The following is a 17446-nucleotide window of genomic DNA, read 5'->3' as shown; positions in this document are numbered from 1 at the left end:
TTATTCAATCCGTGGCGAAAACGCTTTTACTGTTCACAAGAATATTGAATATACGTTCGGTATTAGTGTTATAAAAGACATCATGTATTAATATAATTACTTTAACACTGGATGTATTTTTAAATGCAACTGGACACCCCTGCGCCGCAGGTCAAATGGTTCCAACCGGCGGCGTGTGATGACGTAGGCGTGTCTTTGGGCGGGTTGCTAGTACAATAACAGCGCGCAGTGACTGTGACACGAACCAGCGGCGGGAAAGAATGTCACCGCTGTGGAGATGGAGCAGCTGGAGCTCAACCCGAGGATCATAGCAGCCGCAAGCAGAGGTGATGCTACAACAGACTCCCTTCAGAAACATGTCGCTATTCACCTTTAACTCACATCAATTCAATATTAACTAAAACAGCTCCAAAGGGGAAGTTGATGATATAAATCTATTTCCTATTTCGTATGAAGTTTGGTTGGAGCTTCTTCTGAATCCCTGCTGCTCCTCACTGTGCAAGTGGGTCTGTCTATTATTGCTGTTGCCATGGTAATCCTGTGTTGTCCCTCCAGCTCATCTGAAGTCACCCAGGGAGGTGTTGTGTGTCTCAGGTCCAGACTTACAGAGGCTCACGGGTCTGTCCAGCTCAGACGTCCAGCAGCTGCTCATCGCCGCCGCCACCTCCTGCAGACCCCACCCTCCGATCGCAGGTGAGTTCAGCCAGAGCCTTCTGATTGGACGTCACAACAAGCTTTCACCCGTTTCTCTGTCTGCAGCCCTTGTGCTCCATCGTAAGTTGGATGCTGGCCTCAGACTCAGCGTTGGATGTCCTGTACTGAACCAGTTGCTGAGGGGGGGGCTACTTGTGGGGGGGGTCACTGAGCTGTCAGGAGAAAGCGGAGCGGGAAAGACTCAGCTGGCTCTGCAGCTCTGTCTGTCTGTACAGTATCCAACGCAGTACGGAGGGCTGCATTCAGGTCAGTGAACGCACCATCGGGGCTGAATAGAAAACAAGATCTGAGGTGTAGTTCGCTGACCTCCTGTGAAGATGAGCTCCCTGTAACATGGCCTCTCTCTACAGGAGCAGTGTACATCTGCACCGAGGACTCTTTTCCTATCAAACGTCTGCAGCAGCTGATCAGAGATCAGTCCCTTCTGCGCTCGGACGTTCCTCCTTCGCTGATCAGCAGCCTGCAGTTCAGTGACCGCGTCTACATCGAACACGTAGCAGACCTGGTGAGTGTGACCTGTGACCTCTGACCTCTGAACTCCTGTTCAGTGACTGACAGGTGATCTGTGTACCTCAGGACTCCCTGCAGGTGTGTCTCTCTCGCCGCGTCCCCCTGCTACTGACCCGGGGGCTGGTTCGGCTCCTTGTGGTCGACTCGTTGGCGGCTCTTTTCAGGTCAGAGTTTCAGGCTTCTGATTGGCTGGAGAGGAGCAAACAGCTCATTACCTTCTCCTCCACACTGCACCACCTGAGCTCGAGGTTCACTACACCTGTCCTCTGTATCAACCAGGTAACACACGCCGTATCACAATGGGGTTTTCAATCAGAACGTCAGTTTTTCCATTTTCCCACTGGCTTCACAGTGAGGGTTGTTCTTTAAAGGGATTATATCTACTTCCTCTTCCTTTCTTGCTCTGCCGCTCTTCGTTTTTCTCACTGTTGAGGGTTTTCTTTTTTGCAGAAGTCAGAGGTTGTTGCATGTGTACATTTAGATTATTTGAAATAAAATGAATTCAATGAAATCTTTCTTGGTTTCAGGTGACAGATTTTCTTAGCGGCTCAGACGACAGTTTGGGGTAAAAAATGATTTCATGTTTTCTAACTGAAAAATGATTCCAAAGAAGGAAGTGAGATTCTGTCTTTAAATCAGTTAAATTTGTTTCATGAATAAAAGTTCTCTGACAAACCGCACAACTGATTGGTCCAGACTTGTGGGCGGAGTCACTTAACACCACTCACAGTAGCACTTATTAAGTAGCTTTGGAAAAAGCTAAATGAAATGTGATAGAATGTGAACATTCATAATTAATAGTGAAATGATAAAGGTCTGTGTTTTGAATAAACAATTAACATAATAATAACATTTTACATTATTATAATAATATTAAAATAATCTCTTTCTCAGCTCGCTCTCCTCCAGCGTGTCTCCAGCACTGGGGCTGCTCTGGGCCAATCAGGTGATGGTTCGGCTAATGATGCGTCGTCTCCAGGCGACTGTTGCCCATGGCGACCAGACAAGCGTCCTCCGCAGGCTGGAGGTGGTGTTTGCTCCTCATTTGGCCCGGAGCGGGCGAGACGCCGCAGTGTGGAGGGAGGGGGTCCGAGGGGTGATGAGGGAGGAGGGGGAGGGAGGAGGTCCTCACTTCTGTTTAACAAATAAGGAAACAGATGGCTGTAAATGATGAACTGGGAGAGGTGAAACAAAGACAAAGTTTATAAAATCGATGATGTCACTCTTTGGATTATATGCGACCCTCATTTCAATGTTTACCTCATTCTAGGTTTTTTCAAGGATACACCGATTCTCAAGTATATTCTGCATATTATTTTGTTTGATTGTTGTCAGATTAACAGTTTGATATTAAAAATAAACCATGAGACTCTACCCGGATATAACACCTGCTTCCGTTTGGACAGAAATCCTTCACAATAAAGCCATCCATCCCTGTCTTTTTGGGGGTCTCCCAGCAAATTGTACTCTTAACAATAGCAAACATCATTTGATAGAGGGACTGCTACTGTGCCTCGCCCTACAGAAATGTGCATATATAGCTAAAGGGAAATATAACACTGCCTATTCCGTGTAGGGAATGTGTCCTTACCCCAGGTGAAGGAGTTCAAGTACCTTGGGGTCTTGTTCACGAGTGAAGGGAAGACGCGTTGAAAGGAGCCAGTTGAGGTGGTTTGGGCATCTGGTAGAATGAAGACCCAGGACCAGGTGGAGAGATTATATCTCTGCACTGGGAACGCCTTGGGATCCCCCAGTCAGAGCTGGTAGATGTGGCCCGGGAAAGGGAAGTCTGGGGTCCCATGCTGGAGCTGATACCCCCGCGACCCGACCCCGGATAAGCAGTTGAAAATGGATGGATGGAAATAAAACATCTTTGCAAAGATTTGGAGCTCATATATGGAATTCCTGGAGGGAGCATTACTTTCTTTGTAGCCTACCGTTTAGGGAGCATCCTAGTTGTGGAGTATAGTATCTATATGTGCATCCACATATCAGCCACTCTCTGCTTTATGCTGAGAACCACAATGCCCAACAACAAAATATTTATATTTGCTCATATGTACATTCTGGTATTCCTTGTTTTGTTTTTTGTTTATTGTGTAATGTGGAGAAAACAAAAATATTTGTCAAAAAAAGGAAAAACCAGCTAGCCGAGGAGACTGACTGTAAGCCGGAAGTATCCCGCTCTGTCTCTTTGGGATTTCTCGTGAGGCAGCACCGCCTCCTGCTGACGTGTACAGGTAACACACTATGACCTCAGCCTGCTGTCCCGCGCAGGCGCAGTGACTCACCCTAACACACATATCTTTCAAAACAAAAGCCGGAAACTACAGCGCAGTGAGGAAAAAAGATTTTGGGGAAATACGTAAAATAAATATTTTTTTTATTAAGATTCAAACATATCGCCCTTTAATCACTTGAGTACACGAATTGCCTTCTGGGATTTTTGGGAACCCCTGGTCTCCTGTTTCTAAACCCTACGCGGACACACGACTTTATTTTGAAACGAGAGCAGACTGTTGACTGTCGCGAGCTTCTTGTCGCGAGCTTCATGGTGATGCGCAGCTGGTGAAGCTCGACAGCGGAAAGACGATTAAAACCAAAGGACGCAAATCCTCAAAAGGTCAGAATGTTTGTTTTAAATTGTGTGTTTAAATACACTCAGCTGTGTATCATTGTGTCATCAATAGGTTACCTAATCGATACATAGGGATGAGATAAAACTGATACGGTGATTTTATTCTTCAGATCGGGAGAAGCAACGTATCCGGACCAAAACAAAAACAACCCTTTCAAACTAAAAGCCTGACTTATATACGCACAAACAAATGTTTATAGGCGCGGTCCTCGGCTGCTCCGTAAAATCGAGTTATTATTAAAAAAAGTTATTGATCAGTTCCATTCATGTTTCACATGTTAATGATAAGTAATCTCTCAGTGAATCGATCACATTGTTATAAAAATATTTGATCTATGTGAGTGTTTTGTAACTCTGGGTTATAAAGAATGAATCTGTGATGTAACCTGCAGGTGCTTTCGTGCCGACCACTAGCGGGCGCCCTAACCATGGCTCCCTCCCTCCCTCTCTCATTGGTTGGCCTCCTCCTCCTGAGTCTGTGCTCCTCTGAGGCCGACGTTCTGGCCGATAGCAACGCAGACTTTTCTGCCCGGTTGTATCACGTCGTCTCCAGCCGCACCGACGACAACATCTTCCTGTCCACGTTCACTCTGACCAACGGGTTGCTGGCGCTGGTGAGCGGCACCAACGGGCCGACCAAGGACCAGCTGCTGCAGGCGCTCAGCTTGACGGGATTGGATCCCCAGACTCTCCCAGGTAGGTCAGGGGTCAGAAGTCAGGGGACCGTCAGTGTGTTGACTGGTAGCTGTGAGAGTCTCCACTGCTCTTAGATCTGTTCCAGACCCTGAGGACTTTGGTCCTAGCCACCACCCTGAAGCAGGGTGTTGCTGTAATCCCGGCTAAAGGCGTCCAAGTGTCGGCCTCCTATCTGGACCTGCTTCAGTCAAAGTTTGGGGGAAGTGCTCTGAGTGTGCCTTACACGGTGCCGCAGGAAGCCACCGACACCATCAATCGCTGGGCACAGGAGCAGACGGGAGACCAGGTCCAGGATCTGGTGACCAACTTGGACCCAAACACACAGCTGCTGCTCGCCACCACCGCCTTCTTCAAAGGTACCAGCTAGCGCTAAGCTAAAATTCACACTGCGTAAATCATGGGACTATTAAAGGAGGAGGACGGGCCTATCTCCATAGAAACCGGAGTCTTGAGAAAGACTTTCCTTGACACCAAGGGGTTGGTAGCATCATCAAGTTTATTCTCCGCATCCACTAACTGCAGATGAATGAACCTCTCTTTAAAATAACCTTTAAGTTGTTAATGTGTTGTTGCTTTTGTTGTTTGCACCAGCTGATCTAAACTCAAACGTTTCATCAGGGCCCCGTTCCTCGTAAGTGGTTCAACAAAGTCAATCTAATGTCCTATTAGCCAGCTGAAATTAATGAGATGATCGATGTCAGGCTATCTCGGTTCCTCAAAGGCTAATCTGCGCTGGAACCGTTTTGTTAATTGAAACCAGACGTTAGTCATCACGATAATCGCACATGCGCTTCGTACTTCTGAAGGGGGAAGCGTTGTTCATCTAAACCGTGACTTTCTAACAGTACACTGCGAATAAACTTTATCCGGCTAACTAAGTTAGCCATGCACGAGGAACAGGGCCCTGGTTTCAGCACAATATTTATTTTATCCGTAGTTTCTTAATAAAAAACATCAGGAGGTCAGTAACTCAAATATGCCAAGTTTTCTTCATTGATTCCATTGGGCATTTTGACACAGCGTGGGCAATTCAAGTGGTGGGGCTTTTGCCCGTGGGTATCTGTAGTAAGGCCTGGTTGTGTCTGTCCATATGAATAATAAATAAGCTTGTCTCTGTGTTGCAGCCCAGTTCACGCAGTCCTTCAACGCGTCCCTCACTCAGGACGAGCGCTTCTACGTGGACAACTATCACGTTGTCATGGTTCCCATGATGCTCAGGGCCGACAAGTTCTTCCTGGCGTACGACCCCTCTGTAAAGGTCGGCGTGTTGAAGCTGCCGATGGCCGGGGAGGGGGCCATGTTGGTTCTGTTGCCCGATGAAGGCGTGGACATCTCTAAAGTGGAAGAAGATATGACTGGAAATAAGATACAGAGCTGGATAAGAAAGCTTAAGAAGACGTGAGACAGGACATGAGAAAACAACATAACTGGTTTGTGGCCTCTTAGTAATTGTAACTACAGAATTGATGTTTTATTTTGTAAACAGGAAGTTGGAGGTGCAGCTCCCACGCTTCCTGTTGGAGCGTTCTTACTCTCTGCGTGACGTCCTGCAGACTCTCAACATCACGCAGGTGTTTCAGGATGACGCTGACATCAGCACCATCGGAGGGGGAGCGGGACTAAAGCTCACACAGGTGAGTTGAGTTACCTGAGTGGGGGATTCTTTTATTGTGAAACAATTCTTGTCTGATACATGTTTTTTTTTTATTTGTTCAGGTTTACCATAAATCTCTCCTGTCTGTGGATGAGAGCAGTGATGACATCACAGCCGGAGGCGGGGCTAGCAGCAGCTCCTCCTCCCTTCCTCCTCGTTTGACCGTCAACAGGCCGTTCGTTTTCGTCATCTACCACGAGACGAGTGGCGCAGTGCTGTCAATGGGTCGCGTCGTCAACCCGTCTACGAAGTAGAATCCCAGTCATGTCCAACCAAAGGTTGGAGGCCCAACAAGGGGTTATTAGATTAATTATAGGGTCTCAAAAGTACATTTATGTTTTAAACTCTTTTACATTTTCCGTCTGAATTTGCTCCATCATCAGAATGTTACATTATTGCACTAAAGACATTCAATATTAAACATTAAACATTGTTATGCATTAAGTGCGTAGATGTTACTTGATGGTCAATGTGACCTAAAGAAGGAAGCTGTAAATCTTCTTTTTCAAGTTTTTTGAGCTTCAGCTACCTCTACTCCTATCATTTGTAATAGTTTTATTACTAAAACTAGTTTTAGCTCCAATAGATTTAACCCTACATGTAGTATTGGTTGTATTATTATTAGTAATAGCTCTGATACTACTAGTACTAGTATTAATACTAATATCCGGAGAAGTAAAACCCTTCAACAGTTGGTAGACAATGATATATTTAATTGTTGATTAAGTGAAATGTTGAGTGTCCAGATAGAAACATGGATGTGGAGGAAACAACCTCTTGTCCCACTACTACTCCTGTTACTGGTACAATTATTAGCAATTACTGATACTAGTACTAGTATCAGCTGCAGTAGCTCTAATACTCTACCAGGAGTAGTGGTAGTCACAGAGCTACAACGTAAAGGAGCAAGTCAGAGGCACTAGTTAACACGGCCACTGGTTAGAGTGGAACACCGAGTTCTGGCATCAATATATGTGTTAAATTTGTTATAAATATACAGACTCAAAATTTACTGGTGAAATAAAGACTAATAACGCATGACTTCATTCTCAGACGGACTGTGTTTAGTTGGCATGATGAGCGGTATCGTAACATTTGAACCTTTAGCATGTCTGAAAACACTCTGTACTTATTTAAAGCTCAACTGGAAAATATTAAATATTAAAAGGAACTTCTGATTGTCTTATTTCACTGATGCAAAACATGATGTCATCAAACATCCCTGTGATATCCTATATTTCCAAAAGACCGTTGGCACCCAATTACATCGAGTTATCATCTCAGAGATGGAGAAAATGCATCCAAGCAAACACACAGTCACGTGTATAGCACCAACCAATAAGAAATCACCAGCAGTTTGCATGTGTATTTACTGAGACAGGATGAGATCATTAGAATACACAGTGCTCAGAAAATTTAAGTCAGACTACTGTCTCTGTTTGGAAGGGAGGATGTCCTGTAGCATTCTGGGCAAGCCCGTCTTTGGACTTGTGAACCCTGACTGCTGATTGGCTCATGGCCTGGTGGAGGAACGATGACACCATGGTCTTCAGTCTCTTCCCGACTGGACACTGAAAGAGTTTGACTTCCTGTTTCTGTAGAATGAAAGAAAAAGGCTCAAATGATTTAAATTCAAAGCTTTTTGATTAAATTAAACAATAACAAGGCTAACATTTGTTTATCAAGACATTAACTAATATCTATGAATAAATTAGTATTCATATAAAGAAAGGCTTGGGCGACACTTGGTAAATGTGTCAAGAGTCACACGGGCGTGGAATTGGGAGGGAATCTGGTCATTTTTCAAAATAAAACATTTTTTTTGCGTGGCTTGCGGACCCGGTGGTTGCGGGCCACTGTGAGAACAAGTCATTGCATGTTCTCAAGTTTTTTGTTTTTTTTCTAAGGGAACAAACTGGGATAAACTCGTCTAATCATAAACTCATAGAATTCCCCCCCGGGAACATTTAGTAAGAACTCACATCGACAGCTTTCTGGACTGCTTGTCCTTTATTGCACACCCCCGATCCATTGTTTTACTGTGCTGGTCCAGGGTACTGGTTCTGTGCTCTCTCTGGTCCAGGGTAGTGGTCCTCTGATTTCTCTTATCAATGGTAGCAGTTCTAAGGTCTCTCTGGTCCATTGTACCTGTTATCTGCTCCATCATATTGTTCCTGTGTTCCATTTTACAGATTCTGTGGTCCAGTGTACTGGTTCTGTGATCTCTCTGATCCATGCTGCTGGCCCTATGATCCATTATACTGGTTCTCTCTATGAGGCTGGTGGTGTTGCTGTGGATCAGGACTGGCATAGAGGAGGTGGACTGGGTCGTGGTAGAGAAATGTGCAGTCCTCAAGGGTTCGTCTATAAAACAAGTGATTTGTGAATAAGAACATGTCCTTCTTCACTGTGATGGCTCTGGAGTCCTGAAGTTAGATAGAGTCTGTGTTAAGGATGCAGGCTTAAGTAAGGAGGCAGTACCTTTGGTCATTGACATGGAGGACCTCCCAGGTCCAGACATGCTGCTAAAATCTTTCACTTTCCTAAAAGAACATAAAAAACAAAACATCAATACACTTGAAATTTGTTCTGAGGATCCAGATAACATGTTTTTTATCTCAGATTGGAGCCCGTATTGGTATGTGGTATTGTGGACCATGATTTCCAAGTCTGGGACCCGTTCCTTGTATGTGGCAAAACTGAGTTATGCAGATCATTTTCAGGATAGATCAGGCTTTTCGGTTCCGCAAAGCAAGTTTGGCTAAATCACCATTGCAACATATACAAAATTGTAAACCTGCTCGGGCGCAAGTTCAATTGAGCCGGCTGGATTAGCTCGCCATTACCCCGGAAAAAAATGGCAGCTCTCTTCAACATTGATGAAGGAGTGATATGAGTTAGATTAACGTTTTATAGAGAGCTCTCCGAGATCACAAAGATCCTTTATGACATCACTTCAGTCGATACTGCCGATATGTTATCTACACATGCATATACATACATACATATATGATACATAAGCTAATACAGTACATAAATCCTCATAACTATTCATTTGTATCAATTAGACTCTGGGCTTGTTTTAATCTACTTATTCTGAAAGATCTCATTGGATGATGATGCATTCCATGAGCCCAAACATTTTCCCAATACTTGTGCATTCAACTTGTCTGCAATACTTTGCTGGGCCTTGCAGGGGGGCAGTGTCAGTTTTAGCCATTATTATTTTTATTTAATTAATTTTATTTTCTATTGCACAAACATCTTCTCACAGAACTTTACAGTCTGTACAAGTGCGGCATCCTCAGTCCCGAAACACTCACATCGGCACAGGAAAAACCCTTGGATGGGGAGAATAAAGGGAAGAAACCTAGACAGAGGAGATGGATGGAGATGGAGAGACTGTGATGGATGTACAGAACGTAAAAGATGTACACTACGTTCAATTCATAAGACAGAAATGATGCACATATTATCTTTTTATATGCGTTCGTGATCATCGCCTGCTCCTCTTCCTTTAAGTTTATTTTTATTAATTTATGTTCTGTTTAGTAGTTAAATGATATAGTTAATCCAAGATATATTTATATTTAGGAGTAAACATGATTTGATTTTGGTGTATATTAAATAAGAGTGAGATTTGATGGGTATAGTATCACATTTTTTGTATTTCTGCCGGCATCACATCACTACGCTAGGACACATGCGGTTGACAAACATGGCCTGCTAGCAAAAACTCCCACAGTGTCACACGTTGTTACGTCCATTATTGTAGTTTCTTTCTTCCCTCCTCTCAAATGCCCCGCTAACGCATACACACTTACACACTCTCCCTCTCTCATCACATGAATGATTATTTGTTGCTGTTTAGATAGTAGGCTTGTTGCCGTATTGTAGTTGTTGATTTCTGACATCTGATCGTATTGTTGGAAGTTAATGACTGTGATTCTGACGCTGCTAAACCGGACCCAGAGGTACTGAACTGGAACCTGAGCTGGTGAACCTGACCCCAAGGTTCTGAACCCAACCCTGAGCTGCTAAACCTGAAAATCTTAACCAGACCTTGAGGCTCTGAACCAAATCCTGAGCTGCTGAACCAGACCCTGAGGTACTGTAGCTGTGTTGAAGTGAAGAGCAGTTCTTACACAAGTCGGTCTGCATTGGTAGGCTTGGATTTTGTCGGCTGACTGCTGAGGGATCGACTCCTGGAAAGTTTAGCCTTCCTCATCTCTTTCCCTGAAAGCAGAAGAACCATCGCCATCATCTTCATGTTTTCTATTCCTACATTGATGTTCTGAGATGAGCCACTACCATCATATGTTGGTCATACCTGTGACCAACATGTGAATACTTCGATAATGTGACTCCACCAACACATACAGATGCTTTAAGCTCCGTGAATAGTTTTATCTTGTGTCACCTACCAGATGATACTGTGAACATCTACATTTTTTGAACAGATGTGTCCATTTGTTTTCAACAGAAATAAACAAACACATCCTTAACATATTGTTGAATTTGAGTTTATATGTTGTAGAATATAAAATAAATGAATGTTGGACATCCAGTCTTTACTATGCAACATAAGGTCACCTAAAATATATGTGAGTACAATAGTAATTAATAGAGTATGCTCTATTAATCACCGTGCTGAAAGGATTCTCTTCAACCCATCCAGCATCCAGCAGTGTGCTGCCATAGAGGCAACGAGGAGCATTTAAGGATTAGGTGGTTTATCATGGACAATTCAATATGTTATATGTAGCAGCTAGGATTTGAACTGCCAACCCTATGATCATGGCGGACACTCTCTACTCTGCCAGGGTCACCCCTAAATCAAAGTGTGCAGTTACTTCAATATGTGAATGCACTCGTTGTAGATATTGGGGGGAACATGTCTGCACGTTCCTGTTTGGACGCATAAACAATGAGCTTAAGCTCACTGTAAAGCTCGTTAAAGATCAGAAGAGCTACTAATTCAAATGATCTTTCTTTGTTATAGTGACTATACCCTTTAATGAATACTAATTCAACAGTATTTTCTTACCAGAGGAGGACAAGGTGGCTCCAGACGAAGACACAGACATGGATTTGATTGCAGATAGACTGGTCTTACTGTCTCTTCCTGTCAAAGAATTATTGTTTACACACTGAGCTCCAAAGCATAAATAACTCTGACCAGTAAAACTAGTTAGCCAGTGCTCCTCAACAAAGATACTCGTTATAGCAGGCAATCGTCTGAATCACCTCGTACAAAACAAAAAATGTGAGCTTGCTCACGTTTTCTCTCCATGTGTTTTTCGGAGTTCAGTTTCTCTTCAGTCTGCTGGCGCTCCAGCTGCTCCTAACAACAAAGGAGACGTCATTAAAACAAAACAGGAAGGGATTTAGAGTTAAGGAGATCTATCAGCTTCAGACTCACCATCTCCAGCAGCAGATTCTCCTCCTTTTCCTTCTTCTGGTCCAGTAGATCCCTCTCGTGCCTCTTGTGAAACTGCAGAGATACAACATACTACATGAAGGGACATCAAAAGTTTAAAATTACACTTGAGATCTTTCTGTGATGTACAGAACAATTGTGCTTACAGGTTCTGCAAGGTCCAGTTTGTCCAGTTCCAGGACTGTCTGAAAAACAACATGATGAACCCATTATTCTCCCAGAGTCTTCAGACAATGGTTTGTATTGGCTTCTGTGGGTCTGGATTGGACGCTGTGGGTCTCTAGCGGTCTCTGATAGTGTGGACTGGTCTCTAAGGATCGGTACTGGCCTCTGAGGGCTGAACTCATCTCACTGCAGATTTTACCTTACGTATAGTGGCCACTACGTCTTTGTCTTTTTCTCTGCCAAGAATCTTTTGGACGCAGAAGTTGAGCTGCTGCAGAAGCTGCTTGTCTGCTGGCAGGCGTAGTGATGATCGTAACCTCGGCAACAGCTGGCACAGCTTGTACCTGACAGACAGATAAGTCACACACACATACTCTACCTTACCAACAAGTGAACAGCAAGACAAGTGTACCTGACATTGGCCACAGGGTCCTGGACCAGCTCCAGTGCGGGAATCAGGAAGTATTTGTTGAAGTATTTTCTGGAGAAGATCTCAGAGGCCGTTTCACAAACATCGAGGAACCTCAGGCGGTTCCAGTAGCTCCGCCCCTGAGCCAATTCTGGAATGTGAGACCACACATCAACGTTTAGTTTGATATCAAAAGGTTCTGCTGTGGACACCCGTTTTCAGGTCTTCTCAATGCAGCATCAGCTCAGACAGGTCCAGGTGCTTTAGATAGAGTCAACCAGGTCACTTGTCCAGTCATTACATCACACCCAGATAGATCACAGTATGCTGACCTTGGATCAGTCGCTCCATCATCTCCTGCCGCTGCTCATGTTTGCGGTTGTAGCGTAGGAAAGTGCAGAAGGTCCGAGCGGCCTCTCTCTGTACGGGCAACACCTTCTGCAAAGTGTAGAAGGAGTTACTGGTTCGTTCACCTCCTTTACCTGTTGTATGGAGTTGTGTGTCATGTGCTGCTGACGTTAGTGGTGAGTATGGTGAAGATGCGAGGGGAGAAGTGCTGGTGCAGCACTTCTCCAGGCAGGAGTCTGGCCAGGCAACTGTAATGTTGCAGCAGCTTCTCATGCAGCCGCCAGCGCAGTGAGCCTCCGACCTTCTGCTCTACCTGCAGCAGAGCCGACAGCAGCTCCGGAAACTGATGAGCAGACCCAAACCGCGGGAGCACGTCGGCGGACCAGAAGACATAATAGGACCATTATCAGGACAAATCAAGACACTAGAAGGAGCCATATCAGGCCATTTAAAATCCTGGATTCATTCAGGTGATGGGGGTTGGCTCCCACACCTTGTTGTCCAGCACCAGGTTCTCTCCTCTGGAAAGAAAGGCCTCCAGAGTTTCCTCCAGGTGATTCATCAGAGCATCCAACACCTGAAAGAATGCAACCAAAGCTCTCGTGTGACACAACATCTGAATAAAAAGTGTGTGTGCTTGGTCTGTGAAGGTGTGAGGTTTGCTTAAAGGTGGGCAGAGCAATAAAACATGACTAAGCAACAAATAGAGAAAAAAAAACGGGTAGAAAGAAAACTTTCCTACAAAACTTACAAAACATGTTTAAACTAGATGCAGAAAAGTAGAATAAGAGAGTCAGAAAGGGCTTTCTTGTTTGATGGACTCACCTCTAGAGCTTCGTCTTGCAGCAAAGCCAGAAGCTCCTTGTGGACCAAATGGACATTTGAACCGAGCAGCTTCACCACCTAACAGGAAAGGACGGGGCCAATCATGTGACAACAGAACACAGCATTTCTATTTTCATCAGGTGTGTCTCATTAGGTCGGCTGTGCCCAAATGAGGACCGCATGCGTCACTTCGGCTGCCCACGCGAAGGGAAATGTGGAGGACACGTCTGATCTATCCTCTGAGGCCCAGTGTATCCCAGCATGCAGTGCTCGACGACGAGGATTTCATTTATTCACAGCCACTCAAAGGGCACACAAACACAGCTCAGACTGAACGGCTGTAAGTTAGTTGGTGTCTAACCGAGAGACGCTGGCACCGAGCCGACAAAACAGGTCATCAAACCGGCTGCTGGTCGGCCTGAAGCAGCGCTGGAATCATCCAGACGCACTTCCTGGAGGAGTCAGTGAAATTCAAGCTGTGTGCGGTGATGGATGACGTCATGAACCCGAACACAACACCGTTTGCAGTTCCGACATTGTAATTCACACAACAAATTAAGAGCACAAATAGTGGTTATTCATTTCCATGGTGGATTGTGCAAAGGATAACTGTCTCTATGGAAAAAAAGCCGGGGATAACCCACGCTCCCTTTCAGGCGCGAATGAAGCGAAAAAAATGGGACGCGAATAAAACAAAATACTCTGCATTGACTTTGCATGGAATCTACTCACGCTTCGCTTTTGGTGTGAACGTACCCATGCTCATTTTCTAATGAACATCAATTTACAAACACACCTTATAACAAATACACCACGAGCAGCTCACGTTACCGGCAGCTCGTCTGCCTGCATCGGCCGTAATTATTAGTGAAAAGTCCCTTTAATGCCTCAACTTTCAACCTTTTATACGTCATACATCAACAGAAATGAAAAGTTATGAACCCTTACATATCACTTTCTAAATCGTTATGGCATAACATTAAAATCAAGTCAAGTTTTGTAATCTATTGCTGCTACAGGACAAAGAATTTGTCCTCTCTCTTGGTAAAACAGCCCTGTGATCTGATTGGTCGAGCCACAGACACCACAGGGGTCCTCCTGTGAGTTGATAAGTGATTCCCCCTATAAAAACGTTCTTTCCGAACCGGCCCTGGTTCGTATACTTCTTCAAACCAACTTTTCCACGTTGATTGGCGCTGATGATAGGATTAAGGATTCAGGTGACTAATTATGCAAAAAAATATATTTGAGACTATATATTTTTAATTAATTAATTTAATAACATTTGTTTTCATTTTGCCATGAAAGAAGCTTTTTTTTCTTGTCAAAAAAGCCAAGTTATAATCACCATGATTGCATGTATAAAGGAAACAGAAGGGGAAAACATCAAAGCGGGGTGAATACCCTCATAGGCACTGTATATATCTATCAATAAGGGCTATTATAATCCCATAATCAGACTTAAACTGCACTGTTGATAGGACTCAAAGACTCATCAGTATGAGGCTGATGGCTCATCAATAAAGAAATATCTATATCTATATCACTCTCATTTGACCTGGTGGAAACTGGCTGCAGCACTTCTTCGGACACAGACTTGTGGGTCACAGCAGAGACTGGAGAAGGATGGGTAGAGTTCTGACAAGAAGTGAGCTGGATCAGCAAACACCATCATGGCCTGGAGAGAAAGAGAGAGAGAGAGCAAACAGTGAGTGATCCAGTCAGCCGGTTGGAGGGTTGAAAATCTGCTGAGCCTTTGTTCCAGATTTTACCGGCAGGTTGTAGCAGCAGTTGCAGCGGATCAGCATTGTTTCGTTGAAGTCGGTCTGGTTCCCTTCAATCTGCAATCCCGCTACACAGAGCACCTTAAACCTCTGCAGCAACCGGCCCTTCTCCTCATCCATCAGAGAGCCTGCAACAACCCCAACCCCCACGCATCAGAGATGGGGTAACTTATAACTACGCCCTCCAGGAGCTCCACTGCTCCTTAACATCCTGTTCATGGCAACGTTTTATTCCATGGCTCAGTCACAGCCGTTGTACCCCCTCCAGGGGCTTTGGAGAGAACACGCAAACTCCACACCGGAGTTCTGAGAAATCTGGCGATTCAGACCCAGATTCCTGTTGGGGCGAAGTGAAATGCAAACTTCTGCTACCCTGCGCCTTGATGAGCCTGCATTCGTTTTAGTAGAACATCGATGCAGAGACTCACCTGCCAGCCCGCTGCAGACCTTCCCAAACTGGAACGACAAAGAGGCAACAACGGCTTCGTCCGCCTGCGATGACACCTCGCACACTGACATCACCATGGGGACCACAACATGCAGTCTGTCATCTAAAAGCAGAAAAGGGGCTTTAAAGCAGTGTTAAGATTGACTTTAATAACGTATGTGTCCCTGGTGACTCACCACCATCGATCATTTCCATCAAGTTGATGATGGTATCGAAGGCGGCGAGGCGGACACTGCTCTCCTCATCTCTGGCGAGTTCCACCAGTTCAGGAAGTAGCTCAATCCTGGTGTGCTCCACCCTGAAGGACACAACAAACTATGTGAAACCACTGCAGGATGGCTGCTTTGTGTTTGGACATTCAGTTAGTGAAGTTTACCCCGTCGCTCTGGCAAAGCTCTCGAGCTGACGACACATACAGGCTCGAACCTCCAACTCCACGTCTTGACATAAGGACCGGGCCAGGGGCAGCAGCTCTTTCTTCACTCTGGTACACAGAGAACACACCTGTTAGCATGAGACCAAGTATAATAACAGATCTGTTAGCATGGGACCAGGTCTTAGATCCTGTGTGTCTACTATGTGTGCAGTATCACTGTTCACAGTGTGTAGTACTAGAGTAATACTGCAGCTCACAGGTGAGTGTCGAACTTGCAGGCGACTTTCCCTAAAATGCGACAGCTTGCCAGACGAGCCGGAATAGAGTGAGACAGCTGAGACTGATAAAGGAGAGGGTTCAGTACCTGCAGAAACAGACGGTTAGACAGAGAGAGAAAATGTAGAAAGGTAAGCAGTATATTTCATGTTCCAGATCTAGTTTTCTGCCTTGAGTGATGAAGTTGCAGTGTAACTATTCTAGTAATATTCAATAATCAAAAGCATTGATTACTCTACCTCCTGTTTGATGGTCTCTTTAGGTAAAGCGTTGATGGCTGACAGCAGCGTCTCTAACCAGGCGTTGCTCACCACTGTAATAAACAATGTTAACAATAATTAAATATTATCCTTGTATTAACAACAACAAAATTAATTTTAATGTGGGGTTTCCTCATTAGGTAAACATCAATATTGTCAGCATTCCGGCATCAACACAAAAATAATAATTTATTTCTATTGATATAAATGTACTAGCATTCAGTCAGTTAGCCTCACAACCGCAAATCTTTCATGCAGGATCGCGTGGGCCTGGAGTCAATCACCGCTAACATCGATGAGAGACGGGATACACCCTGGACTAGTCGCCAGTCAATCACTGGGCCAACATAGAGGCACACAACCATTCACTCTCACATTCACACACCTACGCCTACACCTAAATTAGAGCCACCAATTAACCTAACCGTCCTTTATAAAAATGTAACTAATTCAATATAAATGAATGCCATTTGATCCAATCTACACTGGTGTCCTGTGTTTTTTTACAATAGTTTTTAAACTTATACAATGAAGTTAATCGACTTTGCTTCTGTCCTGCTTTGTGCTTTCCCTCCCAACAGGTTTCTGTGGATGGTGGTGTCTGACAGTGGTTCCATCTGATAGTAGTTACATCTTATGGTGGTTGTCCCTGCAGTCGTCCTGCCCTACACCTTGGTTACTACTCTTATTCGTCTAATTTAGGTAGTATTAATTGAACTAATTGTACATATTTTACGTTGTTCATTCTGTACACATGACATCCAGTGTAGTCTGTTCATCCCAGGAAAGGGATCCTCCTCTGCCGTTCTCCCTAAGGAACCTTCCTTAGGTTTTTCCTGTGCCAATGTGAGGGTCAAAGGTCAGATGATGTTCCATGTGTAGAGACTGTAAAGCTCTGAGGCT

The 17446-nt window shown here is 44.5% G+C and overlaps 3 protein-coding genes across 5 annotated transcripts in view; 2 read left to right on the top strand and 1 right to left on the bottom strand.

Moving 5' to 3' along the window:
* Positions 1–150: 150 nt before the first annotated feature.
* Positions 151–2598, top strand: xrcc3 (X-ray repair complementing defective repair in Chinese hamster cells 3). 2 transcript variants are annotated; one of them, XM_037449866.2, is made up of 7 exons: positions 151–326; positions 556–693; positions 760–960; positions 1071–1219; positions 1291–1503; positions 1752–1789; positions 2119–2598. In XM_037449866.2, exons 1-7 carry the CDS (start codon positions 278–280, stop codon positions 2393–2395), a joined length of 1065 nt encoding a protein of 354 aa, XP_037305763.1. In that variant the 5' UTR covers positions 151–277; the 3' UTR covers positions 2396–2598. The 2 variants fall into 2 exon arrangements, with proteins under 2 accessions (XP_037305763.1, XP_037305762.1); XM_037449865.2 differs by having other exon boundaries at positions 1065–1219.
* Positions 2599–3695: 1097 nt separating this feature from the next.
* On the top strand, positions 3696–7383 carry serpina10a (serpin peptidase inhibitor, clade A (alpha-1 antiproteinase, antitrypsin), member 10a). The gene is made up of 6 exons (XM_037448942.2): positions 3696–3847; positions 4255–4558; positions 4633–4914; positions 5683–5956; positions 6045–6192; positions 6275–7383. The coding sequence occupies exons 2-6, from the start codon at positions 4291–4293 to the stop codon at positions 6464–6466; spliced, it is 1164 nt and encodes a 387-aa protein (XP_037304839.1). The 5' UTR covers positions 3696–3847; positions 4255–4290; the 3' UTR covers positions 6467–7383.
* The window catches only part of ppp4r4 (protein phosphatase 4, regulatory subunit 4), a 16483-nt gene continuing 6291 nt past the window's right edge, over positions 7255–17446 (bottom strand). Inside the window, exons 5-25 of one of the 2 annotated variants that reach the window (XM_037448931.2) lie at positions 16523–16596; positions 16265–16371; positions 16008–16115; positions 15808–15929; positions 15612–15734; positions 15172–15311; positions 14958–15077; positions 13400–13477; positions 13068–13151; positions 12744–12917; positions 12559–12664; positions 12230–12377; positions 12017–12161; positions 11799–11837; positions 11635–11706; positions 11493–11556; positions 11260–11337; positions 10358–10448; positions 8694–8755; positions 8195–8576; positions 7255–7807 (exon numbers count right to left, since the gene is read on the bottom strand). In XM_037448931.2, the coding sequence (XP_037304828.2) occupies positions 7762–7807; positions 8195–8576; positions 8694–8755; positions 10358–10448; positions 11260–11337; positions 11493–11556; positions 11635–11706; positions 11799–11837; positions 12017–12161; positions 12230–12377; positions 12559–12664; positions 12744–12917; positions 13068–13151; positions 13400–13477; positions 14958–15077; positions 15172–15311; positions 15612–15734; positions 15808–15929; positions 16008–16115; positions 16265–16371; positions 16523–16596 (2363 nt within the window). In that variant the 3' untranslated portion in view covers positions 7255–7761. The remainder of the gene's footprint in view (positions 7808–8194; positions 8577–8693; positions 8756–10357; positions 10449–11259; positions 11338–11492; positions 11557–11634; positions 11707–11798; positions 11838–12016; positions 12162–12229; positions 12378–12558; positions 12665–12743; positions 12918–13067; positions 13152–13399; positions 13478–14957; positions 15078–15171; positions 15312–15611; positions 15735–15807; positions 15930–16007; positions 16116–16264; positions 16372–16522; positions 16597–17446) is intronic. The other variant, XM_037448932.2, reaches the window with a different exon arrangement.

The sequence above is a fragment of the Pungitius pungitius genome, chromosome 20, assembly GCF_949316345.1.
Source record: "Pungitius pungitius chromosome 20, fPunPun2.1, whole genome shotgun sequence".
NCBI lineage: Eukaryota > Metazoa > Chordata > Actinopteri > Perciformes > Gasterosteidae > Pungitius > Pungitius pungitius.
This window is presented reverse-complemented; position numbering and strand designations above follow the sequence as displayed.

Bases quoted from the DNA above. Each gene is read 5' to 3' on its own strand.
- xrcc3 (XM_037449865.2), top strand. From the start codon at position 278: ATGGAGCAGCTGGAGCTCAACCCGAGGATCATAGCAGCCGCAAGCAGA. The intron at 694-759 runs GTGAGTTCAGCC...CTCTGTCTGCAG, and splicing joins ACCCCACCCTCCGATCGCAG to CCCTTGTGCTCCATCGTAAG. The intron at 1,504-1,751 runs GTAACACACGCC...TCTTGGTTTCAG, and splicing joins CTGTCCTCTGTATCAACCAG to GTGACAGATTTTCTTAGCGG.
- serpina10a (XM_037448942.2), top strand. From the start codon at position 4,291: ATGGCTCCCTCCCTCCCTCTCTCATTGGTTGGCCTCCTCCTCCTGAGT. The intron at 4,559-4,632 runs GTAGGTCAGGGG...CACTGCTCTTAG, and splicing joins GGATCCCCAGACTCTCCCAG to ATCTGTTCCAGACCCTGAGG. The intron at 5,957-6,044 runs GTGAGACAGGAC...TTTTGTAAACAG, and splicing joins ATAAGAAAGCTTAAGAAGAC to GAAGTTGGAGGTGCAGCTCC.